This window comes from Podarcis filfolensis (genome assembly GCF_964270895.1).
Source record: "Podarcis filfolensis genome assembly, chromosome: 3".
NCBI lineage: Eukaryota > Metazoa > Chordata > Lepidosauria > Squamata > Lacertidae > Podarcis > Podarcis filfolensis.
The window spans coordinates 43868397-43888454 of record NC_139606.1 but is presented as its reverse complement, the minus strand read 5'-3'; the positions used below and the strand labels follow the sequence as shown (position 1 = coordinate 43888454).

Below are 20058 nucleotides of genomic sequence, written 5' to 3'. Positions count from 1 at the left end.
ATTTATTTGCCTAATATTTTGAAACAGAAGAATAATGTTGGATTCTGGAAAAACTGTGGTTAGAAATATTGCTTAAAATGTGTCCAGTTACAGATCATAGCACTGCTGTGGGTGTTTGTGCTCTTTGCACATTATAGTGGAACAGGGAGGAGAATGGCAAAGGACAAAGAAGGACGTAGCTGGATATAGCTGCTGTGGCCAGGGTAATTTGAGGAAGTTTGAGTAAAACAGTTTGGAAGACCTAATGGGTTGGGATTGGGCACTGTGACCTTGGCAAGTGCCTTGTACCAAATGAGAGCAGAGTTCAAGGTTCTCTCTCTCACTTTTCCTGAAAAATGAAAGATCGACATCTTTGGTGGGAAGGAAAGAAAAGCATCTTCAGAATAATGTAGGTCCTGGTGCTTGCATCAAGGAAGCTCAAAGCCATCCTTCTTGGGAGAACTGCATTCAGGAGTAATAGGTTGCACTTCTGGCTTCAGCCCCTGGCTGAAAGTAGAACGTAAAGGAATGAAATGCTTGTTTACTCATGGAAGCATTTATAGCCTACCTAATCTAGCTTCCGCTCTGATTTCTTCCAGCACAGAGTTGCTGTTCCAAATATGTGGCAGGGGGAGAGAAATGTAGCAGTCAACTGACCCCACCCTGAAGGGAGAACCTGTTTGAGGGCTGACTGTGTCAGAAAAGAAATATTGGTGCTTTAAAATAGTCTCTGTAACTACAATTAATTTTTGTTTTTTAGGTGTTCATTGTACACATGGTTTCAATCGTACTGGTTTTCTTATCTGTGCCTTTCTGGTTGAGAAGTTGGACTGGAGGTAACTTTATGCTTTTTTAAAATTTAAAAATGGATTGTCTGTAAACATTTCATTGTTTTATGGGTGGGCTGGTTGCTGTAATTTGTAGCTTAATCTATTATAGCACCCTTATCTTTTTAGTATACAAGTTTCAGGAATGCTGATGCTGTTAGATTAGATGCTGTTTTCCAATATCTCTTTCATTAATGTGGCAAATGTGGAATAGTAGTTGATAGATCGTAGTATTGCCAGGGAGGAGTAAGTTGACTGCAACTTAAGAAGGAAGTTTTAAATGTTTGAAGTTTTATTCTGTTTTAGTGTTTTGTTGGGAGCTGCCCAGAGTGTGACTGGGGAAACCCAGCCAGATGGGCATGGTAGAAATAATAATAATAAATAAATTAATAATAATAATAATAATAACTTCTACTACTACTACCACCCTATCCACCCTCCCCCTGCCTCTGCCTCCAGGAAAATGTGTCTTGAAATTAGGAGCTGATATGATTACAAAGTCCCCGCTGATAATAACTTGGATGTTACAGGTTTAAGTGTGAGATTTTGGCTCTTTTATGTCATAAAGCAATACCAGCAGATGCGAGAGTGCTGCTACAGGCATTCAGTAGGCACCTAGCAAGACTCCTGGAGGAATCCTTGTGAGTTGAGTGTGTGTAACTTTAACAACCAGTTTGGTCTGGTTTGGGTACATGATAATGATACATGGCAATATTACCTACAACTTATGTGCATTTCAATCTAGTATTATGACTTCTGAGGCCGTTTTGCATCATAACAAGAAACATAGTTTCCGTTTTTTATTCAATTGTTTAAGAATTATATTGATACATCCCCCTTTTTTCTGCAATGAAATGGGCAAATCAAGCTGGATAGTTTTCAGAGATGCTCTACTGTGCTCCCCTCCAATAATACAGGCAGCTGGGTTTTATGCACCTCTGGTTGCTGCTCCTTTTGTGTTCCTCCTTGGCCCTCGTTCCAGTTGGATCAAAACACATACAAGTTTTTTCTCACCCACAAAGGTGTAGTTCTAGCAGAGAGAAGAACTGTCTGGTGTCTACTGACAAACTGCCAGCCATATTAATTAAATTGGAAACAAACAAATCATTCTCTATCTCTTCCCCTTGCCTGAAGGTGGAAAACTGATACAACTGCCCCTTGAGGCAGGCTACAGGCAGTTTCAGGATTGCATCCAACACTTCTTTTTTGCTCATGCAGCAGACTGGGGGTTGGGGACCCTTTGGAGCAAATTTAGGGGGCACATGGGGAGAAGAGAGGAAGGAATAGTGCCACTGTGTGTGTGTGCAGAATGCTGATCACATGGTATTGGATACAACCCTTAGTTTTTAAACATTTTGATCCTGTAAACACCATTGCATCCTTTAGCTCCTCTTTGAATCGTGATCTTTCATATACACATCTTGTTGAACTGGATTGTATCTTCTTTTAAGATACTCTGTTCTATGGGCTTCTATGGGCTTAAAGTTACCTAGTCTGCTGTTGATTTGCTTTGATGAAAAGTTTCAGTGGATTTTATGTATACCATGTTTCTAGTTTTAATTTTCTAGCTTTATCTTTTAGCCCTTGGTTATGTTTGTTTTGCAGCTGTGAAAAGATTCTTCTGTTTATCAGAAAATTGTTTTTCTGTGGCTGTCCTCATAAGTTGTCCTAGTATTATTTGTGCACTGACAGGTTTTTAAGGTGTCACATTAATAATAGTGCCTTTAAACCAGAAACATAAAAAAGCTTAACAATACCAGGTCTTTTGCACTTGGCAACAACATCCAGTACTTCCCCCCTAAAAACATGCATACAAATACCTTTATTTTAACACAGGAGCTTTTAGCCCAAGGTCTTGCGGAAAAGAGAGGTCTTTCACTAGAATATTAAGAGCAGGAATAATTTCACTCGTCCAAAATCACGTAAATGTTCTCATGCATTTAATTGCTAAAAAGCATGTATGTATCCTTTCCATGCTTTTACAGGATACTTTACAGTTTACAAAGTCTCTGAATAGGGCATAAGTTTGACAAAGAATGTTGGTGTTTACAAACTTTGCCAACAAATCCAGTGACAGCAAACTTCATACGCCATCTGACTGTGCAATTGTTATTCCTAAATCGATTTGGCAAGTCTACATACCACAATGTGTCACTTATTGAATGATTAGTGATAATGTATGTTACAGACTTTGCATTTTTGTATCTATCCTTGGAGCTGTGTATTGGGAAATTCAGGGCAGATAAAAGAAAAGACACTTCTTTACTCAGTGCATAGTTAAAACTGTGGAACTCTCTGCCACAGGAGGCAGTGATAGCCCCAAAGTGGGATGGCTTTAAAAAAGGATTAGACAAATTCATGGAGGAGAGGGCTATTAAAGGCTACTAGCCATGATGGCTGTGGTCTCCCTCCACTGTTGGAGGCAGCAATGCTTCTGAATACCAGTTTCTGGAAACACAGGAGTGGGCACAAATCCTGCTTGCTGGTTTCCCATAGGCATCTGATCGGCCATTATGATAACAGGATGCTGGATTAGAGGGGCCATTGGCCTGATCCAGCAGGCTTCTCTTCTTCCTCTCTGTTACTTCATGAATCCTGAAGGTGGTTGTGACCACTTCTTTTTGCCCACTGTCCTTTTTCATTATTGACTTTGTTGCCAAATGGCTTGCTCTGAAGTTTAAAAGGATGATGTTTGCCTTGACCCTTGCTGTGGGATTTTGTGTGTTGAAAGCATCTTCAAGCACATACTCTTTTTAGATGTAATAGATGCATGCAGTGGTGCTGTACCTTAAATAGCTAACAAGACAAATAAAATGGAAGCATTTAAATCAGGAGGTCTGATTATTTAAAATGGCTGTTTAAAATGAATTGGAATAAATAGATATGTTTACTCAGATATAAATATATATAGAAATGTAAGTAATATAATTACAACCAGTTAATTACTGTTTTGTGAACTGCCTAGGTATTTTTTCTTGAAATGAAATGTGGTATATACTTTTAATCACAATACTGTATTAAATGTACTTCGAGAAACGATAACCAGAAAAATAGTTTAGCTTTTCTAAATAGTAAAGGTGAGCCATATATTTCTGGAATAAGTGCTGACAAAAACCCAAACAGCATTATTCCACCAGCAGGTTGATATTATCAGCAGCACATTGAGTTGTATTCCCAACTAAGTTATACTCTTTGAAATCTCTAGACATAAGTCAATACTAACTTAAATCCATTCATTTTATTGGGTCTACTCATTGTGTCTTTGCTGGATACAACTCAATATGGACGCACATTATCCCAGGAATATACTTTTGTGTGTTGTGTGTGTTTGAGGAAAGGTCTTAGCACATCATGTTAGATAGCTTTTCTCTGGCAAATAGTTAACTAGTAATTACACTTGTTCATCTTGCCAAAGGCAAACCATTGTGGGCTAATGCAGCAGATTTAAAATACAGTTTACTAAAAATGGGGAGCAGGGAGAGACTATTAGGAGAATTTCCTTAATGTGACAATTATATAGAGTGGATTCATTACCATTAAAAAAGTCCCCTTTGCTGCATTGTTCTTTAAAGCTAGCAGACATTATTTACTGGTGGAAAAATGTGTTCCTTGTAGAATAGTCCATCCACATCATCCCTTTAGCATATGAAGTAGAAAAGCTGTAGATACATAGTGACTTCTGAAATGAGTTTTAGAGCTAGTTTATGGAAAGGTTGTCCAGATGGAGAACTCTCCAGTTAAACAGTGGGAGTCTACTTCAGACTCTCCTTTAGCAATCAGCTTGATCTCCCCCAAGGCAGTTTTACTCCATGAAAGTACCAGGCTGTTTCTTAATACATGATAGGGCTACCAAATGCCTATTATTTGTCATTTCCTGCATTTGCGGGGAAAAGTACAATATTGAGGAAAACTGGGTATTTCGCCTAAGATGCAGATGTTGAAGGTAGCTAGTATCCACTGTTCCTCTTGCCAGTTTTTTGCTCTCTTGGCGTATCAGTAAGATACTGAAATATGCACTTTCGCCAGGTACTGTTCTATGGGGAATGTCCTCTGAATTGCCTTGATCTTCAGTGAATATATGTCTGTGGACTCTCATAGGCTCTGTAAGGTATTGTCAGGACCCCAGGGTTTGGCCACAAGAACTCCTGTTCAGCATTACAATAACTTGTATGCCCTGTGGACCATAGAGTGTTCTGAGTTACAGTCCTGTAGGCTGAGGCTTGTCATAGGTTTGGAGACTTTCTGAATCTACCCTGCAGAAATGGGTGGGCAGCACTGAGCCTTGCTGTGACATTTCAGTCAGGCTTAGTTGGGAAGATTCCTTGCATTCTTTCTTCATTTTGCAGCAGGGCTGTCATTTTGTCATCATAAGGAATGCACTCTTGTGTTTGAGGCTCTTTCTGAATACTTAATTATATGCTTACTTAACCTGAGCAGAATATTGATTAAATTTTATGGTGATACCTTGTTGGGGATCATAATGATTGGGGTTGCAGAAATGAAGCATTTAACATGCTGAAATAATTCCCTGACATTTTCTGCTTTGTTGCAGCATTGAAGCAGCTGTGGCTATTTTTGCCCAAGCCAGACCACCTGGTATTTATAAAGGTGATTATTTGAAAGAACTCTTCCGTCGATATGGCGACGGAGTGGAGGCGCCGACCCCTCCCCCTTTGCCAGAGTGGTGCTTTGATGAAGATGAAGAAGAGGATGAGGATGATAACTGCAAACCAAGAACCCCTGAATCAGAAGCTGGGTCATCAACTTCATTTTCAGGCAAAAGAAGAAAAGAACACTTAAAGCTGGTAATGTTGTCACAAGAGACCTTAGCTGTATTTGAAGTTAGCTAAAACAAAGTTACTCTCTTGTGTTGATCAGAGTCTGATACACTCCCTTGGAATTACAGAGATTTAGGAACCTGTTTTTGTGTTATTTGCTATACTAGGACAACAGAGTTGCTCCTGAAATGTAAAAAGTAGAAGACACTGCATAGGGTGAAAACAGAATGGGCTGGGAAAATGGACAAGCAAGATGTTTTAGTTGCAGACACCAATGTTTTGGATTTAGCCACACATTCTTCTTTTAGGCAACTTCTAAAATGCATGGGGGTGGTGGTGGGATGAGTTCTAATGTTGACAGAAGGAAAGTTAAGTACCTCTGGGCGCATGCAAGACTTTCAGGTCCCAGCGTGTCAGGGGTCGGGAGGAGTGGAGGCAGCAAGTGTGATAAAATTCTGGAAAGCAGGCAAAAGGGCTTTGAAATGCTTCCTTTTCTGCTTTGGTTGGTAGTCCTGTGTTTCCATCCTACTGTTCAGTTGCTTTCTTTTCACTTCCTTTTCACCAACCACCAGAACGTCATTCAAAAGACCCTGAATTCAATAATAAACCAATACAAACATTGATAGCTATTTGTATCTAGTATCCTGTGCAATTTCCTTAGGGTAGAAGTAGTTGCTTAATTTTGAAATGTTCTGGAATCTAAAAATTTTGCTACAGAATTAGCACAATATTTTTGTGTTGGATAACTCTGGGATGTAAGGGAAGAATAGTTCCAGTACAAGGAACCTGGATACAGAAGATGATGGAAACCCTTTTTGTTTTCTAAATTCGGGGTATAAAAGTTTAGAATTGTGTTTCTCTAGGGAGTTAGCGTCATGTAAATTCATAACTGGTAACTTAATGGCTTTTCTGTGAATAGTTTTTCTTTCATTGAGTAGAGCCGTGGGACTTTTAATTAGTGGATGGAAATTCACAACTGTGATGCTTTTCAGCTAGCCGCGAAATTGAAATTCTGAATGCTTAAATTAGTAAACAGATTGTACATAACCTTATCTATTTTAGTTGACATGGCAAGCAGTTATGTGAACTTTTAAAAATAGATTTCTGTGACTAATGGCTTAGCTAAACACAAACTTTCTTTGCATGATGTGATTGCAGCAAATGAACTGTGTTTTGGTATTTGATTGGATAGGCTTTCACATTCTATATATTTTATCTGCTTGTTTTGCCATTCTTGGCATATTGGAAAATAATAGTGATGTTTATAATCTTAAACATTTGACTTTTGGCCAGCTGGTGAAGCTGTAGGTGCAGATGATGTTGAGGACTGTGTGCCTCTTGCCTCCCTTGCTGCTTTCCTTTTCCTGACTGCAGGGCCATCAGTTCTGAATGGCTACTAAGAGGTGGGGTTTAGTAGTGGTTCATACTCAGCGGAAGGAGTTTTTTAAGCACCCAGAATTTTGAAAGTGACGCTATACTACAGATCTGTGCATTAATTTTTTTTTAAATTAAAAGTTTCTCTGGCATAGGGCAAACCTCCACAAGCATAACTAGAATGGTTGTGGCAATGGTAGTTTCCCTCCATTATCCCTTCTTCGGGAAAGTGTGATCTGCCATCAACACATTAGGCTGCATCCTCTTTTATTCAGACTAAATTCTCATCTGTTAATTCAAAACCACAGTAGAGAAAGAGATGCAGCTCCATGACTGTCCCTCGTTTTATCACCTAGTCATTTGAAAAAAACCATAAAGCTAAATTGTGCGAATAAGCATATTAATAATTGAAGCAGAATTCAAAAATGAAGCGATTCGAGGGAGTAGAATAGTTTGGTTAATATGCATATTCATATAATTCAGTTTTACAGCTTTGGATGCACTCTCTTTGTCAAGGAGTGTAGGGAAGAAGAACTCTATTGAAAGCTTTAGCTTTGCCAGTAGCTGAATAGAGGAGGAGGCAGCACTATATCTGACTGAACTATAGGAAGGCAGAACTATGAGGAGAAGAGCTTGTCAGGTATCCTTTAGCATTTTGGTTGTTGAGGTCGCTAAAAAGCTACCATTAGCCGAATGTAAGAGTGGGGAACCTTTTTCTTGCTAAGGGGCCACATTCCCTCAGGTGTAATGTTTTTGGCACTGCATGCCAGTGGTGGGCAGAGCCACGGTTGGCAGTGGGCAAGGTCAGAGCCATTCATCACTGTTCATCACTCATACCTCTTGCACATACATGCCTCACCCCATCTGTTTGTCTGTTCACACACATATACCTTTCATTTCACACACACACACACACACACACACACACACACACAGAGTTTATCCTTATGTCCATTCACAGACACTTATCCAATCCAAACACCCACCCCCCGCTTAATTGAAAGCAGGCAGGTGACTGGGAGAACAATAGAGCCATCTCTTGGAAAATGACAAACAGCCGAGAAGAAGGCGGCTGGCCAGTTGGAAATGTGCTATGGGCCGCATTTAAAATTTGCCAGGCACATTTTACACCTGGCTACTGGCCACTTAGGACCAAGTGAAGATGCCTGGGTGCCAGGATAGCGCCTGATATCTCCGCTATCTGGATGTGCATGCCTTGAGATCATTGGACCTTGCCTGTTTTCACGCACTAGCAACACATTCTGTAGAAATCTGTCAGTTATATTTTACCTGCACAATCAGAATGAATTTCAGGAACCAAAAAGTCATATTGAAAAACATGACTTTCAAGCCGTCTGGCCCCCAAATGTCAACTGTTTTGGTGACTGTAACCCTGGGTTAAGGAGCCATTTGGCGCCTAACATATATCTGAGTTTCTAAGACTGGCAATAGGTCAGGTTTGACCCAAAGTAAGAAGGAGGTTCAACAGTTCCCCACACATAGCCTAAAGATTAAGGGCTGTCTGAACAAATTAATAGTCTGATACATTTTGAACTTCACAAGATATACACATAAAATATTTAGTTGAAACATTCCAGGATGTAATACCTTGCATATCATTTCCTGTATCTAGCAGCCAGCTACAGGGAAGCTTTTCCATTGCTTCCCTAGACTTTCAGCACTGTTGGGTTGGTCAGTTCTCAAGAGTTGTTAATACATGATAACGAAACCGTAGCAGCTTCACTGGCTGATGTTTGAATTCTGTAAAGGCAAAATAGTTGAATTCTGATTGTAAAACACACTTCTGTGTGCTAGTTGATAACAGACAAATTAGGCTTAGAATACACTTTGCAGTTCAATCCCTATGAAAGCAAAAACTGAGAAGCATGTTTGTCTAATGTGAAATCTTGTGTGTTTTGAAGCTTAACTGTGCATAGCGTAGCTGAGCTTGCAGATGTAGAGATAAGAGAAGATAGCGTGGCTTTTGGAGTGTGCAAAATATGGGTATCTTTGGTTGAAAAGGTCTTTTCCTGTTCTGAACTTCCTTTGTACAAACAGCTTTATAAGATAGGCATGGCAGAATAAATAGTATACATTTGTTCAGAAAGGTCACATGAAGCATGATGTGGTTTCTGAGCAGCGTCAGAAAGAAAATCAATTTTAGATATCGCCCGGGTCCTGTGCTTGCTTTCCTGGTATGGATTTATTGTGCTTTCTTTGGGGGGGGGGGAGATGCAGGGCGGGTGAAAGCCTTGCAGATAGGTGCTTGTGAGGTGCTCCAGCCCACTCACAATGGTACACTTGGTGATGCCCTGCTTGGATCAGGGACACCTGGGTTCATATGATCTGCACAGCCACGGAGCTCAGTGGGTGACTTTGAGTAAATTGCTGTTGGGCTACAGCAGTGGTGTTTCGTGAAAAAAACACCAAGGTGCACCCTATGGTACACCTTGAGCTGCCTTGAGGAAGGGCACAGTAAAAATGATACAAACACACACACACACACATACACACATGGCACTGCATCAGGGGAACCTGGTTGGTTTGTTATCCTTGTTAAACAGAGCATAATATGAAGATATATTGATTTTGCTATTACCATATTTTTTGCTCTATAAGACGCACCAGACCACAAGACGCACCTAGTTTTTGGAGGAGGAAAACAAGAAAAAAATATTTCTGAATCTCAGAAGCCAGAACAGCAAGAGGGATCGCTGCGCAGGGAAAGCAGCAATTCCTCTTGCTGTTCTGGCTTCTGTGATAGCTGCGCAGCCTGCATTCACTCCATAAGACGCACAAACATTTCCCCTTACTTTTTAGGAGGGAAAAAGTGAGTCTTATAGAGCAAAAAATACGGTAATCAGTTGGCACATTTAAATCAATTATGCAATATCTACATCCTGAAGTTACCATATTTTTCCGTGTATAACACACACCCGGGTATAATACGCCCCCTATTTTTGGGGACAAAATTAACTCATACGCCTGACCAACACTTCCTATTGCACGCGACAAAGAAGCTACCAATTGTCTCACTGCTTGCAGACGGCAGCTGCAAATCACCCTCTATATCGCCGCAGCAGCGGCCAGTCGACAAAAACCCTTGCCGCAGCAATGAATCACCCACACTATCATTGCTGAAAGTCTCCTGCTCACGGCAGCAACCAATCCCTAGTCCCAACTCAGCACTATCCATGTATAAGACGGCCTCAATTTTAAAACATTATTTTAACATAAGAAACCCCATCGTCTTATACATGGAAAACTATGGTACTTGGGAATGTTTGGTAGAGATCAGAGGTTGAATCTAAGACAAACTTAGAGCAGACACATTGAAATCAATGGATGTGACTAACTTTGGATTACATCTTCCATGTAAAATTTAAAATTGCATCAGCAGAAATGTGGTGCTGGACAAAAAATGGCAATGTAATCTAATTTCTTAAATCTTACTTCAAATGTGAATTTGATCCCACTTAATGCTGAAATCTGGATAACCATATCATCAGATTTTCAGGCTGTTGTTTGTTGTATTCTAACTGTTTTGTTCTGTGTGTTTATTTTTAGGGTGCTGTGTTCTTGGAAGGAATATCAGTTAAGCATGTAACCCAAGTAACAACTCAACCAAAGTTAGGAGAGATACAACGCAAATGCCAGCAGTTTTGTGGCTGGAAAGGGTATGGAAACACATATTTGAAAGGAAAAAAAAGTTTGTATACTGTAAACTAGAAATAAGTATGTCTGCTATACCTCTAACAATACTAGGTTTCTTAAAAAGATAAAAGTGAAATATTTCAGTACATGGCATCTTTAGATAATTGTTACCTCCTTTTTGAAGTGCCTGATTAAAAGATGCTGATTGCAAGATATGGAAATAGAAATCTTCATCTAAACTTTCACTGAATTGAAATGGTATCAGAAGTTGCATGGAAAAAACTACCACAGATACCAATTGGGAACCACTGTTTTAGGGTGATGTTAGTCATACTCAGTGTAGAACCATTGAAATCAATGGACCGGTGGGTGTACACTAAGTTTGACTTAGTTGGGTATCGCCTTCTGAGCATATACCAATTTTACTACGTCATTAATATTTTTGAATTTGCTTCAGAAACTCACAAGACCCTTTCAAAAGCTGTTGTCCCAGATGGGGGAGCCCAGTATCCAATTGCTCTGAAAGATTTAATGGGTGGATATTAGCTACAGCTAGTATATTAAAATCCTAAAGCAGCCATTTTGGCCACAAGACAGAAACATTTTGCAAGCACTTCCATCTTCCAAAAAAAAAGTGATTCCTGTTTGAAAGCCACTATTGCAGGAAAGCTGATTGCCAAGAAAGGCTGATTGTAGAGTGATGCTGCAAGATATTAATAAGGATTCTTTCCCCAAACTTTAGAACTGGATTCCCCGGGGCACAACCTGTTTCTATGGATGAGCAAAATATTAAACTCTTAGAGCAGAAGCCATACAAAGTAAGCTGGAAAGCAGATGGAACACGGTAAGTTGAAATTTCTTTATAAATTAGTGTTCCAAACGCAAATTATGAATTGTTCTGACATGCCACCTTTTTGATATGTGTGATGCATGTCCTTGTGTGTGGTTTTTTTTAAATGGGGTGTGCTTTTTTTGCTGCACAGCCTTACATCTTAGTGAATTAGAAGTTGTTAACAATACTGCTGCTAAAACTTCATTAGGATGACTTTCAGCTTGCTCATTCTGCAGGAGGCCCAACCCAACCGATCTTCCCATAGTTTTAATTTATTGTTTTAACTGATTTTGCAATGCTTTGCAGTATATATATTCGTCAGACATATTATGTAATACTACTCATAGTACAAAAGCATTTATAACTGATTGAACAAACGCCTACCAAATGAGAAGCAGAAAGAAATATTAGCAAACTTGTAATTAAAAAAGCTATTTTAATTTATATGCTTTGGCTTTTGTTGGGATTCTTTAATGGTACTTATAGTTTATGCAAGGAGACAGTATACTGTTTGCTTAGACTTGCTTATACAGGGTGAGTCTTTTAAAAGAGGCTCCATGGAACATGTGTACTCTGTATCCACAGGCAGTGGCGTAGCGTGGGTTGTCAGCACCCGGGGCAAGGCAAGTAATTTGCGCCCCCTAACCCGTGGATTTTAGTAGGGGCAGAGAGCTGCGAGTGCGAGCGCGCCCCCCCGATGTTGCACCCGGTGCGGCCGGCCCCCCCCTGCACCCCCCACGCTACACCACTGCCCACAGGGCCTCTTTTAAAGGACTCACCCTGTGCATTAAAAAGATTTGTGCATACCCCCCCCCCCGGCTGTCAGTTCTATTCTTGTGCTAACCTTGGGTGTAAACTATTTAAATCTTTACAATACTGTAATGAATTATGTGTTTCCTCCGCTCTCCTGCTGTGTTACGCTGAGGGAGACGTGGTCTTCTTCAAGACTGTTGCCTTGTTTTTACCTGCTGCATTTGCCATATGTCCCTGTCATTTGTTATTGCCTACTCTGTATAGTGGTACCTCGGGTCAAGTACTTAATTCGTTCTGGAGGTCCGTTCTTAACCTGAAACTGTTCTTAACCTGAAGCACCACTTTAGCTAATGGGGCCTCCTACTGCCGCTGCGCCGCCAGAGCACGATTTCTGTTCTCATCCTGGAGCAAAGTTCTTAACCTGAAGCACTATTTCTGGGTTAGCGGAGTATGTAACCTGAAGTGTATGTAACCTGAGGTACCACTGTATACCCAAAGTTTGCTCTTTCAGACAGTTAGCATTGCCTCCTAGGCATGGTTTCCTTTGACTTTGGGTGCAATCTAATGCATAATTTTTCTATTAGAAAGGTTAAGAAATGTATGTATGTACTCTAGTTTATTTGAGAGTTTCGAGAGTATGAAAATACATAGACATGCAACATCAAAACAAGTGTGCTCTCTCCTTTTGCCACTCTTAAGCCACAAATAGACTTGCTGGACCACCTGGTAGTCATGTGAGCTTTCTCTGAATTTGTTCGTAGTAAATAATGATTTTTAACTAGATCTTGTTGGCTGGAGTTGTTGGTTATTGGGCGATAGTTAAGTCACCTTTGGTTACTGTGTTCTCCTACCAAGACTTTCATCCATGTTCCTAAAAACTGGAAGCTTTGCATATGCTGGGTGATGGGGGAAAACTGCATTTTCTGACAAGGTGAATTGATTGCTGCCATGCAGACTTCCTGTTTACCACTGAATATGGTTATTGGCACACAATATTTTTGGTAGTCTTAAAGACCACATCATTGTGCAGAGAAAACAAAGGACCAGTTTTTCAGGCCAGCTCATGTTAATGCCACTTACTAGCATAGTCAGAGAAGAACCAAGTATACCAGGACTTAAAGATTCTATACTTTTGTATTCACAACTGCGCTAGGAAACAGTGCACACCATCCATCTCCCCATTATTCCTCATGGTAATATGGAGAACTGGAAAGTGAAATGCAGTAGCACACATTGACATACTGCATTATTTTTGGACATGTAGTATCTACTCAGGCTAGCTGCTGGAGTTACTAGGTATTGTCTTCTCTGTTACTGGGAAAAACGTACCTGGCTTTGATGATCAGCTTTCATTTCTGCTACACCTGTCTCAACACACCATGCACAACTTTTCACCTTGAGCAAAGATGCTAAACTGTGGAATCCCTTCTTAATAATTCTATAGACTGTGTGTCTGCTTTGTTTACACATTTCTAATAATAATGATGATGATGATGACGACAAAAAGCCCAGCACACCAAAGCACACACAGGATAGTACTTTGATCTGTTTCCTTCCCTACTGGGTTTAAAGATTTGCAGTAGTAGTCACAAACGTTAATCTAGAAACATCGTCCTGAAATCCAAATAAGATTAAGGGTGGTACACAAATGTTTTAAATTAATAAATAAATATCAGGGATGTGGGACTTGTGCTTTCACACATACTGGAAATCTTTGAGTTGGAGAAGGCAATTCCTTTATAACTACGAATATATTCATTCTTGCAGAATACATGCTGCACTTAACTAAAATATACAAACATGCTTTAATCACACTGTGCTTACATGTTTAATTCATCTGCGTATATCCTCTTGTTTTCTGGCACGGAGCTCAGGGGAAAGAACTAACTCTGATACAATTTCAATGTCTGAACAATTTAGGTTTTAAAACTTTGCCTCTAAACGTTCCATGAAATGAATTGTATAATGAATTTACTGAAATAGATTTTTATTAAGCTGCTGCTGTCTCTGAAATGTTTTTATGCTAATATATTCATGAGAAAGAGATCTAAAAGGCAAACTAATTTTTTTCTATTACACAAATTATTCTTGTGGTCCTGATATGGGGTATAATATTATAGGTTAGGAGTAACTAAGGGAAGTATGGTTTTACAAATGTACCCAATTTGGAAGGATGAGGTTATTGAAATTGAAATTGTATGAATAAGATAATTATCACAATATGGTGAGGCGGGTTCTATACTTGCTGCTGCGATTGGCTTTTGTAATGAAAAGTATAATTAGGCCAGGTGGTTAATGGTTTGCTTCAATCCCTAGATACGTATCTCATTAATAATGTTTGTAGCAGATGTTTGTTCTAATGAGTGGAGGTGAATGCTCAGGCTGGAATAGTGTGGGGAGGTAATGAGACACCCATCTTTGGGAGACAAACAACTACTGAGAATATTACAAAAGGGTTTGGGTTGTTTATGAAATAGATAGCAATAGTGAAAAAGGCAGTTCTAAATTTTATGATTAGAAAATTTGTTAGCCAACAAAAACTGTTAACTGATGGTTTTATTTAGGCAAATACGATAATTTTGTTTTTGAGATAACACATGTAATTTTTTGAAATGATTCTGAGAGAGAGGCAGATGAGTATTCTTTAGGTTGAGGGAATTGTTTTCAATAAAACATTCAACATAAACTGTTATGGGAAATGGCTATTATATTTTAATAACCAGTGCATGGTAGCTGCCATGTAAAAAACAGAATTATTCAAAAATTGTTCTGAATGTGACTAGGCAACCTCAGTCTGTCTTTCCTTACAGCCACAGTTTGAAACCAATTATTCAAATCAAATCTTTGCAACTTTTGTGTATTCATTTTGTATATAAACACTTAAATAGGAAATCACATTGCTTGCACAGTTTTGCCAAACACATAGAATTTTCATAGATTAGTAAACTCAGTGAATAAGGTAGTATTTGTTTCTTGGAATAAAATGAATACTGGAGCACGTTAGGTAAGAGAAGTCTTTTCTTATCCATGCTGTTGATGAAATTTGGTTTCTGTAGATTCATATTGTAACTGCATCCCTGAGGGTGCAGTGCTTCTGTGTGGCTTGGAAGGTAACTGGTTATAATATTTTAACGAAGGTGGTGATTGCAAGGTAGCACAAAGCAGATTGGTAATAGGGTATGGCAGATTAGGCAGAACTGTAGAAATACCAGGCAGTTCCTATTTCTGGCATCCCTGACAATACTGTCTGTGCGTGTTAGACTGTGTGTGTGTGTGTGTGTGTGTGTGTGTGTTTAGTAATAAATCCCCTAAAAATCCCCTTAAAAATCTTAAGTCCCTTACAGAGAAGGAAAGATAAGGCAAACTCACATTCTTACGGACACAATACAAAACTTGGAAAGGCATGGGGAGGAAAAGAGGAAAGCAAGAAGATTTAAGCAAGACTTTGAGATAATGCAATCCGAGTGGTATCATCTCATCTGAACCAGTGAGCCTCCCTGCTTTTAAGTACACTTACAGGACTCTTTGACATAACTGGCAATAGATAGTTAACCAGTGGATGTGTTGGCTTAAGACCATCCAAGGACAACTGGGGAGCCTTCTAATTTCCCTTGCTTTCACATTAGAGTAAGCAGGTTCATTTTGGAGCTAAAATGATCCTGACTTTTCTTGGCTTTGAAATAGTTTCTTATTCAGATTGTTTTTGATGTATTCTACTGTCCCTATTTAGTTTAAATGTGCTGTTTACTCAGGCATACCTTCCAGGGACCCATGCCAAAAGTGGACAGGGTCAAGATTTTGATTTTCATCAAAATGAAATGATAATTAATAATGAGTATACTAAACTTGTGGTATGGAAGGTAATCTCCCCCCTCCCACTGCCAGTATTTAGATGTGACTAGTTTTATACATTCAGAAGTTGTTTTTAAATTGCTTGAGTTGTGGCATTAGCAAGACTATGCAGCTCACCATGATTAAATGATACTTTTTAAATGTACGAAACATCATAAATCAAACCCCCTCACGCTTTTAGATGGGACTGACAGTCATAAGAAATCCTACGCAGCTCACCAAGATTTAATGATTATTATTATTTAAGTGACATTGGTGAAGTTGCTTAAATTTATCTCCAATTTATTAAGTCGCTTTCAGGTTCTGACTAGGCACTTTGGAAGCAAGAGGTGGGCAGAGCACCGATTTTGATGGTGTCCAAACACTCCATAAAACAACTCTCATCTCCAGTGAAGGTTTCCAAGAGCAATGGAAGTTGTTGACCAGAAAAGGCAGGAAACCCAAGTGGAACAGAACACTGATGAATGGTTGTTTTGTGTTTCTCTTTGCTTCTTCACTACAGAAAGCTCTCACCATCATCAGGCCTTGGAGTGCTTGACCAATGCTCAGGAAACATTGGACACTTCCAAAGCTTATGGATCTCCTGATGTTTCTTGTTATATCCAGTGCTTCCTGATCTCTTCCAGTTTGTTTGTTTATTATTCTGTTTATGAATTGCTTCCCATAAAATATATTGATTCCAGTGGCCTGCCTACTTTCAGGCCAACAAATATTGGACAAGCATTGGAGGAAATCAAGAAGCATCTCTGATGTATGTTTAGTGCTGTTTGAAGACACATTCCTGGGCCTGTTTGAACACCATCAAAAAAAAGGCAGTGGAGGTCCCTGAGGAGGGCCAGAACTTGAGGACTGATGGGACAGTCCAAAAAGTTTCATAGGTTTGATCCAGATTTGCCTCTGGCTTAAATGTTCATATCTGATGGGTTTTGGAGATCTTTGGGGTCATGGTGGGGAGGAACCAAGCTTTTAGATCACTAGAATAGATGTTTCAGTTGCAAAAGTTAGTTTTGTTAAAGTCTGTTCATAATTATGTAGTGCTTTTTACATTTAGTACTTAAAACAAACCAATACTTTCCTTTTCCTTGGGGGTCTTTATTCCCATAACTGAAGGAGAAAGGAAGTTTGAAGTTTGGATTCCATTTATGCATAGCCTTTATTTTATGTACTGCATTTCATGTAAGCTGCCCAGATGGTTACTGCTGATTCCAAGTTCATTTGAGTATCCTGCTGTGGAGTAAATGCTTAGTTATAAAAAACAAACATTTACTAAAAAATAATCATTCTTGATTTTGTCCCACATGAAGTGGTACATACTTTTTGGAATTGGATAGAATTAAATTATTACCTTTTTATGGATTGTTGTAAGAGTTCCTTGAGGCTTATGAGCAGCACTGTTAATCAGCCAGTCTGAAAATGGAATAACCAATACAATAATGTGCTGTACATGCTCATTCGATTATTTACAAAGATACAGTACATCAAAATGCTAATTATCTTGTTTGTGTTGTGAATAATAATCTTGTAGCCCTATTGTCTTAGAGTACTCTAATTAGATCAAGATAAATAGGATTCTTGTTTGTACGCAATGTTCAAGTTGCATAAGTGTAGACGACTATTTAATTTCATATTGTAGAACATTGAGAAAGGGATACTAAGCTTAGTATTCAAGAACCATCCAACCCTTAAGTGGAAGAGAAGCCAAGTGAAAGCCATCCTCCTAGATCAGTGCTTCGCAAACTTGGGTCTCCAGCTGTTTTTTGGACGACAGCTCCCATCATTCCTAAGTTATCAAGACAAGTGGTCAGGGATGATGGGAATTGTATTCCAAAACAGCTGGCGACCCAAGTTTGGGAAACAATGTCCTCGACTAAGAAACATAAAAGTACCACAATATTTATGCTGAGCCAGTGTGGTGTAGTGGTTAAGAGCAGTAGACTTGTAATCTGGTGAACTGGGTTCACATCCCCGCTCCTCCACATGCAGCTGCTGGGTGACCTTGGGCTAGTCGCACTTCTCTGAAGCCTCTCAGCCTCACTCACCTCACAGAGCGCTTGTTGTGAGTGAGGGAGGAAGGGAAAGGAGATTGTTAGCCACTTTGAGACTCCTTAGGGTAGTGATAAAGCGGGATATAAAATCCAAACTCTTCTTCTTCTTCTATGTACCATAGCTTGTGATTTTTGGGGAATTAGCTCCTTTTACTACCTGGGGGCCATCAGGTACATCATCATCAAATTTATATACCGCCCTTCATCTGAAAATCACAGGGTGGTTCACAACATAAAAAGGCAAAATTAGAACACAAAATACATTTTAAAAAACCCCAAAACCTGCTCCTACAAACATATTTAAAAGGACATAGTGCTTGTATTTGGGCCTGGAAACTAATTTTCATCCAGTGCAGTTGGACCAGAATCAGTGTAATATTCTCAAATTGCCTTGCCCTGGTGAGCAACCTGGTTGCCAAATTCTGCACCAAACGATCTTCAGAGGCTGCCCAAAGTATTACGTATTGCATTAATCTAACCTAGAGGTTACTAGAGCATAGATGACAGAAGTTAGGCTATCCCTGTGATGACAGAAGTTAGGCTAACCCTGTCCTGATAGGGGTGCAACTGGGCCATCATCTGAAGCTGATGGATCCTTACTAACTGAAACTCATCCAACGCAACAGGACTCGACAGTGCTCTGGACACCCCTTGAGATTCATCTGCTGTAACAGTGGAGTCAAGATCCCAGTGGAAGCAAGCGATTTTATCTTCCAAATGCTCTGCAAATAAGTCACAGTGAGCTACTGTCAGTTCTGCCGCCTCCTTCAGGACATGATGTAAGAGGCCCCACACTACCCAGAAAAGCTCTGCTGGACAGCACAATGAGGATGCAATAGAGGCAGCAAAGTATGCCTTCTCTGCTGCCTTCACTGCCACTAGGTAGGCTTGATTATGAGCCTTCACAAGTGTTTGAAAGCATTTGACCAGAGTTTTCCTCCACTCACATTTGAGCTGTCTCCCAGCTTGTTTCTTTGCCATAAGATCCGAAGTATACTAGGGAGTCAAGCAGGCTCCACAAAGTGGGAGAAGGGTGCTCTGGGATGATTGTTTCAATGGCTCATGCCATTTGGATGTTCCAGAGGTCAGCTAGGTCTTCGACAGTCATATCAGCCAGAAAGCCCATTTGAAAGCCCATTGGATCCATCAACCTCTGAGGGTGAACCAGCCCTGATGCTGCACTGACTACCCAGTTTGAGGGAGAACAGAGGGAATAGAATCCTCCCCAGCCCAAAAAAAGGACATTCTGTTGACAAATAGAACTTATAGTTGTAAGTAGTCATTTGCTATATTTAATCTTTTTTTAAAAAAACCAAGCAGTTGTTTTTTAAAAACTTTTTTGGCAGTAGGTATACATCACCTGAATGTTGAGCTTTATTTTAATAGCATCAGTAGATGGCAGTAAATCATGACTGATTTTTATCCTTCCAAGATGACAGATTTATTTCCAGGGATCCTACCACCTAATGACAAATTCAGCTAACTTGACTGTTTATTAGAAACCAAAGAACTATTTTGGGCTTGCCAAAGGGCTTTGATATACCCAGGGGAATATTTGACTTTTCTTTTGTTGTGCCACTTCACAAACTGCTTTTGAAAGTCTTCATTGCAGGCATGGAGGGTTTGCTGTTTGAGGAACATGAGCCCAATGTTCTTTGTGATATGCAAAACAAGTAACACACTTTTTTGTATTCTGTCCTTTATTAAATAATTTCTTTCCCCAAAGATGAAAGAGATTGGGCTTGCTATTTCTGGAGATTTAAAAATAGCAATACACTTGTTTTCTGTTTACATTCATCTGACTTGGAGGGTGGGTTGAAGAAGGTGTGTTCAGTGCCTGACCTAGGGCAAAATGAAGCTACCATTTCCTAAATCCTTATGTTTACAGTAACCAGAAAGTCTTCTTCTTTGGTGATTACTTGTAGCCGAGTAAGATTGTCTTCCATAAACACGGTTTGAACAAT

At 39.6% G+C, this 20058-nt stretch overlaps 1 protein-coding gene across 3 annotated transcripts in view; it reads left to right on the top strand.

The window, feature by feature from the left end:
* RNGTT (RNA guanylyltransferase and 5'-phosphatase) overlaps positions 1-20058 on the top strand; it is a 118627-nt gene that overhangs the window by 6261 nt on the left and 92308 nt on the right. For all 3 annotated transcript variants that reach the window (XR_014546838.1, XM_083608375.1, XM_083608376.1), the window contains exons 5-8: positions 740-815; positions 5359-5611; positions 10526-10635; positions 11355-11456. Coding sequence is in view for 2 of the 3 variants with exons in the window: in XM_083608375.1 (XP_083464501.1) it covers positions 740-815; positions 5359-5611; positions 10526-10635; positions 11355-11456 (541 nt within the window). In the remaining variant the exon portion in view is untranslated. The remainder of the gene's footprint in view (positions 1-739; positions 816-5358; positions 5612-10525; positions 10636-11354; positions 11457-20058) is intronic.